The sequence below is a fragment of the Oculina patagonica genome, chromosome 7 (assembly GCF_052425735.1).
Source record: "Oculina patagonica isolate OP01 chromosome 7, crgOcupat, whole genome shotgun sequence".
NCBI classification, from domain to species: Eukaryota; Metazoa; Cnidaria; class Anthozoa; order Scleractinia; family Oculinidae; genus Oculina; species Oculina patagonica.
This window is the reverse complement of record NC_135764.1, coordinates 32,829,535-32,839,038: the sequence shown is the minus strand read 5'-3', so window position 1 is coordinate 32,839,038 and position 9,504 is coordinate 32,829,535. Positions and strand designations below refer to the sequence as shown.

At 37.0% G+C, this 9,504-nt stretch overlaps 2 protein-coding genes and 3 non-coding genes across 6 annotated transcripts; 3 read left to right on the top strand and 2 right to left on the bottom strand.

The window, feature by feature from the left end:
- Positions 1 to 164: 164 nt before the first annotated feature.
- Positions 165 to 235, top strand: Trnag-gcc (transfer RNA glycine (anticodon GCC)). Its single transcript has one exon. It is a non-coding gene; the product is annotated as a tRNA-Gly (tRNA).
- A 1,077-nt stretch (positions 236 to 1,312) lies between these two features.
- On the bottom strand, positions 1,313 to 5,212 carry LOC144661222 (uncharacterized). Its single transcript, XM_078521917.1, has 3 exons — positions 4,820 to 5,212; positions 3,796 to 3,942; positions 1,313 to 1,943 (listed from the first exon to the last, which is right to left on the bottom strand). The coding sequence occupies exons 1-3, from the start codon at positions 5,087 to 5,089 to the stop codon at positions 1,401 to 1,403; spliced, it is 960 nt and encodes a 319-aa protein (XP_078378043.1). The 5' UTR covers positions 5,090 to 5,212; the 3' UTR covers positions 1,313 to 1,400.
- A 432-nt stretch (positions 5,213 to 5,644) lies between these two features.
- LOC144661223 (DBH-like monooxygenase protein 2 homolog) lies at positions 5,645 to 9,155 on the top strand. 2 transcript variants are annotated; one of them, XR_013572238.1, is made up of 4 exons: positions 5,645 to 6,038; positions 6,343 to 6,489; positions 7,153 to 7,719; positions 8,043 to 9,155. XR_013572238.1 is itself a non-coding variant. In XM_078521918.1 (3 exons), the coding sequence occupies exons 1-3, from the start codon at positions 5,775 to 5,777 to the stop codon at positions 7,447 to 7,449; spliced, it is 708 nt and encodes a 235-aa protein (XP_078378044.1). In that variant the 5' UTR covers positions 5,645 to 5,774; the 3' UTR covers positions 7,450 to 8,384. The 2 variants fall into 2 exon arrangements, 1 of the variants encoding a protein (XP_078378044.1); XM_078521918.1 differs by having other exon boundaries at positions 7,153 to 8,384.
- Trnag-gcc (transfer RNA glycine (anticodon GCC)) lies at positions 8,875 to 8,945 on the bottom strand. Its single transcript has one exon. It is a non-coding gene; the product is annotated as a tRNA-Gly (tRNA).
- Positions 9,156 to 9,164: 9 nt separating the features above from the next.
- On the top strand, positions 9,165 to 9,235 carry Trnag-gcc (transfer RNA glycine (anticodon GCC)). Its single transcript has one exon. It is a non-coding gene; the product is annotated as a tRNA-Gly (tRNA).
- The last annotated feature ends 269 nt before the right edge of the window (positions 9,236 to 9,504 follow it).

Below are 9,504 nucleotides of genomic sequence, written 5' to 3'. Positions count from 1 at the left end.
TACCAAAATTTGGAAGAACACAGTATATTTTATACCCATAAAATATACAGGAATTGGTTATAGTAGGAATGAATGATACTCATACTGAACACTTAACTTACTGAACACTGAACACTTGTTGCACTCAGATTAAGCTTTGTTATCGTACCAGAGTATTTCGGCAAGCACTGGTGGTTCAGTGGTAGAATTCTCGCCTGCCACGCGGGAGGCCCGGTTTCGATTCCCGGCCAGTGCAATATCTAACTTTTTTTGCTGAATAGCCTATTTTGGGAGTTTTAAGTTGAAAAGTGCAACTTGGGAAAGATCTTTTAGTGCGAAATGTAAATTGGAAAGCCAGAAAATACCATGTAATCCATTTTGGTTATATCCGTTGCCGAAAAGTTTGATTTTTTTACAAACTAGACTGTTAGTTTCTTTTTAATTTGCAACCCCTGATAAACTGAAAAAATACTTCTGTTCAATCTAGGAGCATTTTTCCTAAACACAGTGGATACCCATTTAATTCATTCAAGGCTAAATGAGCTAAACAAAGCAGAAATAAACAAGGGTAGAAATAATATAACACATGTAATAGAATGGACAGCACAAAGTAGCAAAATGAATATAAGAAGCAACTGTATTATGATCAAGAAATTGTTTTTGACAACAGAATACCGGAAATAAGTTACGGCTAAATGATTCCCCCCCAAAAAAAAAAAAAAAAAAAAAAAATTTTTTTTTAATATTATTTTTTTTTTTTTTTTTTTTTTTCGGGCCCCCCAATAAAAAAGGGCAAAATTTAAATTTTTTTTTTTTTTAAATTTTTTTTTTTTAATAGTGAGACCCCCCACAAAAAAAAAAAAAAAAAAAAAAATTAATAAAAAATTTACCAAAAAAAAAAAATAAAAAAAAAAAAAAATTCAAAAAAAAATAAAAAAAAAAAAAAAAAAAAAAAAACAAAAAAACCAAAACGGGGGCAACCTAGTCCAGTTATTTCTAGTTTAAATTAGTTCGCCGGCATTTCCGTTATTTTTTACAAACGTAGGACGCGAGGGGGGCAATGGTTAGTTGGCAAGCTGGACTCTGGATTGAGCGGCCCGCGTTCGAGCGTTGTCCTGGGTTGTTGTATTGTGTTCCAGGGCAAGACACTTAAAACTCTCACAGCTCCTTTTCCCACCCTCTCAGGTGTATAACTGGATACCGTTTTCAAATCAGTACCTTCTAGTCATTTCATGCTGCGGATACCGGGATAAGGGCCGGAATTGTAGGCCAGTTGGAACCACTTAGACAAAACCAGGTCAAACAAACAAAGTGTACACAACAATTTGAAGTCTCACTTTAACTCTGTTTAATTAAGCACTGTTTAGTCGGTGAAAAAAGAGCTTTGAAATGTTAAAATGGGAAGCCATAACAAATTTAAATTACACAGAGAAAAAACAACATGTCGAAGCAGCAAAAATAAGATTAAAAAACGAAAACACGAGAGTAAAGTAAATTGACGCATGAGCATTTGACGATGCAGGACTCTGTTCTCTCGGCATACGATCAACATCTGTGTTATTGACAGATGAACCCGGATGTACCGCAGCTGAGGTGGAGACTTTTGCTGTGGGTAACGTCTGACTGCTTTGGTGTGCCGTGATGCTGTTGTTAGGATCACTACCATTACCAATCACAGACAAACTCGCGTATACCGCAGCTGAGGTAGAGACTATTGCTGTAAGTAACGTTTGGCTACTTGGAATGGCCGCTGAGGTGGCGACATTTGCTGTGGGTTTTGTCTGGCTGCTTTGGTGTGCTGTGATGCTGTTTTCAGTGACTTTAGAGGTTGGTTCCGGCTCTGGTTTGCTAGTGTCTGCTGGAATCAAGGTGACTATTTTGAAACCTTGCTTTTCGTGTTTTGTTTTGTAAGGCGATGGATAGTCCAGGCTGTGGTATGCGTAGACTAGAAGCATGGGTCCTGGCTGAAACAGTTAGACAAAATGATAAGCTGAATTATAAATGAAATTATTTTGAATCCTTATAAGCAAAGGTTTAGATATACACTAGGCAAGTAAAAATAAACGATAATAACGAACGACGTTTCGGAGTCGTCATGACTCCATTATCAAGTTCACAAAAAATGAAAAGAATAGGCTCTTACTTCGTGTAGAAGACACAGTTCACCTTTAACAATAGAGAACAAAAGGACAAAAGAACGAGGAATACAATAAAAAAAAAAGGTTTGCGAGGCAGTGTTCTATGTCTTCTATTGTGACGTGTCCTGTGCTTCTACACCAAGAAGGAGCCAAAAAATAACCTGTCAGAAAAAGTTCGCTTAAGATTAACATAATAAAATATGCAATGTCACGCAAATAGTTTGGCTCGGATTGATTCTGATTGGACATTTAGAGATGGTGACAATTCTCTGATTAGTAGCATTTCATGCTCTAAACAATCAAACTTATTCTTGCATGCGCACTTCTTGATGACATAAAACTGTTGTCAAGGTCTTTCCGGACAATACAGTGTTTGTCTCTATAGTGCTTGCCAATGGAAGATGACTTGTTGTTGTGCTCGCCCAGGCGCTCGTGCAAATGCCTCAGTGTATAAAAAAAAAAAAACCAAAAAAAAAAAAAAAAAAAAAAAAAAAAAAAAACAAAAAAATATTTGGGAAAAAAAAAATATAAAAATAAAATAATTTCTTTTTTTTAAAAAAAAAAAATTTTTTTTTTTTTTGATCCTTTTGGGCACGATTTATTTCGGACCTTTCTTATTATAATATTTTTTTTTTTAAAAAAAATAATTATTTTTCCGATTTCCCAGAAAAAATTTGGGTCGCATCGTTCGCGGTTTATGCTTTTCACGGATCAACGATTCTTCAATAAGGTATATACACTGAGGCATTTGCACCAACTGCTCTATAAAGCCTCACAGCCTGGTTATCTTTGTGGGTTCTAGCTTTCCCATGAAGGAATAGATGACAGAATAAATAGACAGAACCTAACCACGGTGAGAATCGTGTCAATTTTCTTAAAATAACCTATATACCCTATATAGGTTATTAGTTGGCAAGGTTACCCAAATCATAAATGCAGTTGCTAGGTTACCAAAACATTTCTCCACTCACTTATGGCTCATATTGCTACAAGTTTGAAGCTCTTGGAAATTTTTTTTTTTTTTTGGTGCAGGTGATAGCGTAGTGCAATGCTAACACGCGCAAGTTTGAAGCTCTTGGAAATAATAAATTAAAACTGCAAAGAAGGTATTAGAGGCGTGCTTTGACATGACCTGGAGAGGACGATCTTCACCCTACCCTTGATTAGGGCAATGTGATGAGCTTGGATGTGACCTGAGTTTTTGGCTCTCATTCTTGAAGCTGTCCGGTGCAGAACGTAACGAAGTGTGGGGAGGGTGGGGTAATGTTTAGTTCGGTCATAAAACAGTCCCGCTGATTTTTTTTTTTATATTTTCAATTGCTTTCCATGGCTTGCTGCTCGATTTCTACGCCCAAGTTCCATTGTGGATCAATCCTCAATGGAACAATCTTGTAAATGGTAAAACCACAGCACTTCTCGATTGTTCTTAACAATTGCGTATGTATTACTAATTCTTTAATAAAATGCTCCAAAATCGGTGCGTGATACAGGCATAGTGCTATATCGAGATATTAGAACTCAAACTGACCAATCGTAGCGTACGCAAGTCCTCGAACATTTTATAAATGCTAATATTTAAAAATAAACATAGCACCTGTCCACATCACTGGAAATCCGCGATTTTCTTGAAAACATCTTCTTGTCTCATGGTAAAATGTTTAAAAAAGTGAAGTTTTACCTTAATTTCAATGTCGTTGCTATCCCCTGTGTCTCTTTTCCTGTGAAATTCAAGAAAGGTTTTCCCATCGCTTTCATTAGAGGCAGTTAACGTACAATCCTGCTCAAGGTCAGCTAAAGGTTCTTTGTATCCAGTAGTGAAACGATCCTGGAAAATAAAGGTGTAACTGGGTTTTTTAACTTGCTTGTCAAAGCAGATTTTATCGGTCAAAGGGACTATGTCACGGATTTTACCAGTTTTTTAACAGCCAAAATGTATATTTGTATGTAATAGTCCATTTCCGGGAGTCCATTTTTATTCAAAATTGCTATATTAGAGAACTGAAACTGCTAACGAGTTTGGCTGCGGTTGGCTCGGATGGAAATGGATTGCAACTCTAAAAAGTAAAGCTCACTTTTTCAAGTTGTTTTCGCGCGTCTTCAAAAATCGATATGCCATAGCCGTAGTATCTTCCTTTAGATGTTCAAAGATAATGTTTCTTAATTTGTTAAATTGCCTACAACGTTGCCTACCACTTATTTCAAAACAGTTCAGACCAAAAATCTGCAAAATCCCCGTAAAATAGCTACTTTAAATCAGCTTTTATCAAAAAAGACTTAGTTATATATATTCTGTAGCTGCGTGACACCAGACTCTAAAAGGAATAGTAATAATAAGTGCCATGAATCACCAGTAACTGAATTTGTTCAATTTAACATCCTCAATATAAGCGGCTGCAATTTGTTCAGTTGGTGAAAACAATTGCTTTTTAATCTAACAGCGTATCGTCACTTACACCAGTTTTACCTGACAATGAAACCTGTTTATCAGATTAGAATCATAGAGCGCGAAAAAGTAAACTGAGCTGGCGTTGAGGGTGAAAAAGTAATTGTCAATGTACATTTTAAGTCGAAATAAATAAATGCCTGAATATCACCTGATGTAATTACTGTCAGACATTATAATACGTGCGGACAGCAACAACAAGAAAAAAACATAGATATTTAATCTAAAGTCGCAATGACAAAGACTTATAAAGATTTACCGTAAGTGACTCTCTTCCATTCTGAATCTTCCCAACAATCACATCGTAGTTTTGCATTCTGTGGATTTTGAGAGCAAACCCGAATCCAACCCATCCAAGCGTTTTGACCTCCAAAGCAAAATTGACGATATCGGTGCTTTCATTGTAACCCCAACACACTTTGAATGCCTTTTCTTGATCGAGATAATCACAATTATGGTTGACGTCGCTTTGAAGAACCGCGAAAGACTTTGAGAGTGCTATGAAAACGAAAAGGATAATTCGAAACATCCTCAGTCGAGAAACGTCTACGTAAAATGCAAAACGAAATTGTTATCGAAAAGGGATCAAGCTTAACTCAATATATTGACAAGATATTGTGCTTGTTCTATATCTAGTTAATCTTTGTGGCTATTTGAGCGATTTTTAAAGTTGTTTCCATAGTTTTTGAGAGACTCTTTGACTTTTGCGCATTTTCAAATTGCCGAGATTTCCACTTCATTGCTAGCATCGCTATCTTTAGAAATCTCCGATCTTAAAAAAGTCCGAATCGCCTTTTGTGGTGCTTTTTTGTGTTTTAGAACTTCGCTTATCCTGGTTGTTTACCCAATTTTCAGGCAAACTAATTTAAATGCCTAAGGCAGGAAAATCGTAATCGCTTCCAATGGTTCCGTCCATTTAAGGCAAAATTTAAAGTATTAAATTGACGAATCAGGCAAGCAACACGCAAGGAAGCTTTTGTCGAAAGAGAGCGTGCGTGGAATGGGATATTAATGAACTAGAATTGTCCAATATGTCAATATCCTAACCGCGATGGTGGTTATTGAAATATTGATCTACTGATAATTCATATAATGAGTAAACAGTCACTTGAAATGCTTACTATTTTAATTAAATGAATCAATCGCTCGTATCTTGTGAGATAAAGTACAGCAAAAGATTCCATGGACTAAATTTGCGACTTGCTTTGTAAAGAATGTCATACAAGGTTTCATTAGTGGTATTATTTGTGGCTTGTTTTTGTCATGGAATGGATGGATATACCACAAGCTTATCGTTCGATAATGGTAACTTTAATGTGTCGTGGATGTACAACACAGCCCGCGATGAGTTGCACTTTGAAGTTAATGTGAAGACGGAAGGTTGGGTTGGGTTTGGTTTCACGTTTACACCAGAGAATATGAGCAACTACGACGTTGTTATTGGTGGTCAGACGAGAGCTGGAAGGTCATACTTTAACGTAAGTTAATTCACGGTCAACTTCGTTTTGCAAGTTATAATAATAATTGATCAAAACAACATCTTTGAAGGTGATGTAGTCCTTTTCGGTAAGAAAAGACGTAACACAGTCATGAGCCATATAAGTGTTTATCAAAAGTTTAAAATGTAATCTTTACAGAGCCCGAATGACTTGTTTTGCGAAATCACTTCATACCTAATCGACAGTCCACTATACAAATTAAACCCCGGCACATAAAATATGCAGACGTTTTTTTCACAGATTGCATGACAAATTGATTAACAACCCGTTTTATTTTTACCAGGATTTCTTTACTGTGGGGCTAATGACGCCAGTATTGGACTTGAAGCAAAGCTACACTGTAGACAGGGCAACAGTGCATGACGGGATAACAACACTTCGTTTTCACCGTCCAAGGGATACAAAAGATCTACAGGACATACAGTTTAATGTAAGTCCTTATATGTTGATATTTTTGTTGCAGTGTGAAAAGGACGTACTATTATAAATTGGCGAGTTTATAATGTACCAGGGCATCTTGGGCGAGAATAGAATAGAGAAATCGAATCTTTAATGGATTAACACTTTAACAAATTTTATTTCTAATTTGTCTTACTAGCTTTCAGTACAAGAACATTCATTAAATTGTACAAAACATAGAAAGAAGGAATATCTTACACTTGTAAACATATTTTACTCAAACTCTTTTGTAAGCAATATGGATAGAAACTTTATTAATGTGTCAAAACCACATAGCTTGGGAAAATCCCATACTAATTTGGAGACACCTAATAATTATATACTAAAAAAGACAGTCAAAAAGTATTTAAAATTGTGTAAAATAACAAATAAGAATATAAAATTTAATACTGAACATACTAATCTAATTATCTAATAAAAGCTGGTCTAGAAATCAAGAAATATGTTAAAATGTAATGTGATTGTGGTGCCTCCCGATTCAGACTCCCGACCATAACAGCAACTGCACCCTGGCAATGTATTTTTGATGAAGTTTGTTTTCGTTCTTTTTTACGACAGTTGGGAAAGTGAAAGTATTGCAAAGTATGTATCTTTTTTACCACATCTGCAGATAAAAGTCCATTTTTTTCTGCAGGTGACAACCCGAGTGTTTCTGGTGTGGGCCTATCATCTCGTAGACGATGCAAGTGATCCACATGACTTCAGCATGCATTCTCGGAGGAGTCACACAAGTGAATCATATCGTCTCGTCTACGAAAATACTCACACAGATACCACATCAGATCAAAACAGCCAGGCTATCATGGCGTCATCCCCCGGGCCGAGCACGCCTGCGACAACAAGAACAAGACGAAAATCCTTTGGGTGTCAACTAGGCTTAAGCTTTCTGACGATCTCATTAGCAAATGTTCTAAGCATCTGTGTGCATTGACGTAACTGGAAATGGCTTCATTTCGCATATTTAGCAATTCCTTGAGTAGCGAGGTCTATATAGGTTTCTTTTTCATGACAAGTCCGATGTTTTGCTTACCGTTCTGCATATCATTGATGCCGGCAGTACAACATGTTACCAGTGAGCAACACAATAACGCAAATGTCGTCAAAACAGAAGAGGTGGAGTTGAAAAATAACTCTCCAGGCTGCCAGCAAATTCTGATAGGCTTAGGGCAGTTTTGAAACAAAAGTAAACATCATGTTGAAGGTTAAACACTGAAATTGCAGTCAGGAATATTCATAACTCAAATATTTGTCTGTCACTGACTATTATCAAACGTTTTAAACAACGTTTGTTTGAAACTTATTAAGACGTTTCGGCCGAGAATCTTTGGCCTTCCTCGGTTTTGAAAAAAGCCAACGGCTTACAACGGTTACAAATGTTGTTAACCGTTGTAAGCCGTTGGCTTTTTTCAAAACCGAGGAAGGCCGAAGATTCTCGGCCGAAACGTCTTAATAAGTTTCAAACAAACGTTGTTTAAAACGTTTGATAGTAGTCAGTGACAGACAAATATTTGAGTTATGTTGAAGGTTTTCTATTCGTAAATTAAGTCGTTTGAAAAGTGTACTACGCAATAAGTTGATCAATAGTTAGAAGCTATGGTTCATGCTAAAGACTGTACCAGTTTTGAAATCGATGGAAGTACTATAGATACAGTTTTTGCTGCTGTTGTTAATAATGCATGTCATGGCTGATATCAAAAGAAATAAGTTATGACAGGGGTTCGTATCGTTGTACCAGGGTGCTGTTTGAGAACAATGTACTGTTAGGAACTTTAGCAGGGCTGGCGAATATTGTTCGTCATCCCGGGACATCCTTGTAAAGGAGTTCATTATCATGATATCGGGGTTCTCGTAATAAGCATATGGTTTATTTCTAGAAAACATACAGACACTCATACCTACGTTTACCCAGAGCATCTTCAGTAAGTATACATAATCGATAATAAATGAAGTTTAAGGCAAATTAATTCGTTATGTGAGTTGGCTGATTTTGCTGTGGCAAACGGTTTTCCACCTGAGCCATAAGGCAGGGGCATAGCTTAATGGTAAAGCTGCAGGTCGAGAGGTCACTCTCTAACCCAGTTGCCCCTTTAAAAAAATGTTCTCTTCGAAAAAAAAACTAACAAGGGAACATTTTATCAAGCAACGAATCAATTATACTCTTTTTTCTGCCCTGTGAATTGAAGAACAACATTTGGCTCTTTTAATTTTTAATTCGGCAACTACGAAGATCTTCAGAATTAAAAACAGCGACTGCTCACTTCGGAAAGGTTCGGCGGAAAGCGCAAAATAACACGGATGATTCCAAAATGAGATCAGTTCTGTAAGTAGTAGACAAAGGAAAAAAGTTAAGTAAAGTTGCACTAGCCGGGAATCGAACCCGGGCCTCCCGCGTGGCAGGCGAGAATTCTACCACTGAACCACCAGTGCTCGACTACGAGTGTTACATTATTTTTTGCGTCCGCCATCTTGGACTATTTGGCGAGTGAAATCTGGACAGAAGACAAAACTACCCTGCCCCCGTACCCTGAGTAGTTTTGTCCTCTGCCCAGAGTTCACTTGTTAGATATTCTGAGGTGGCGGGCCCATGATCGAACGTGACGGTTGAATAATTTTAGCACAAGAAATGGAAAGATTTTTCACAGTCAAGCACTGGTGGTTCAGTGGTAGAATTCTCGCCTGCCACGCGGGAGGCCCGGGTTCGATTCCCGGCCAGTGCAGTTTTGCTAAACTTTTATCCTTTGACTACAACTTACAGAGTTTATTTTGTATATTCGGTATAAGCCTAGGGCGATTTTGACTTATAAAGAAAGTTGTAAAATTTATGAATAGAAATTGGGCATTTAATTTGCTCACGTGTCTGTCATATGCATAAGACGGTCTCGTAATAGAAACTTTGGTCTTTTTAGATCTCTATTCTGTACGCTCGCCTAGAAACAATAATTGCTACTAATTCCTGAAGTTCTATTTTCTGATGCACATCCAACGT

Excerpts from the sequence above, each read along its gene's own strand:
- LOC144661222 (XM_078521917.1), bottom strand. The coding sequence starts at position 5,089 with ATGTTTCGAATTATCCTTTTCGTTTTCATAGCACTCTCAAAGTCTTTC. Across the intron at positions 3,943-4,819 it reads ATGGAAGAGAGTCACTTACG|GATCGTTTCACTACTGGATA; the intron begins GTAAATCTTTAT and ends TTTATTTTCCAG. Across the intron at positions 1,944-3,795 it reads GCAACGACATTGAAATTAAG|CCAGGACCCATGCTTCTAGT; the intron begins GTAAAACTTCAC and ends TAACTGTTTCAG.
- LOC144661223 (XM_078521918.1), top strand. The coding sequence starts at position 5,775 with ATGTCATACAAGGTTTCATTAGTGGTATTATTTGTGGCTTGTTTTTGT. Across the intron at positions 6,039-6,342 it reads CTGGAAGGTCATACTTTAAC|GATTTCTTTACTGTGGGGCT; the intron begins GTAAGTTAATTC and ends TATTTTTACCAG. Across the intron at positions 6,490-7,152 it reads TACAGGACATACAGTTTAAT|GTGACAACCCGAGTGTTTCT; the intron begins GTAAGTCCTTAT and ends TTTTTTCTGCAG.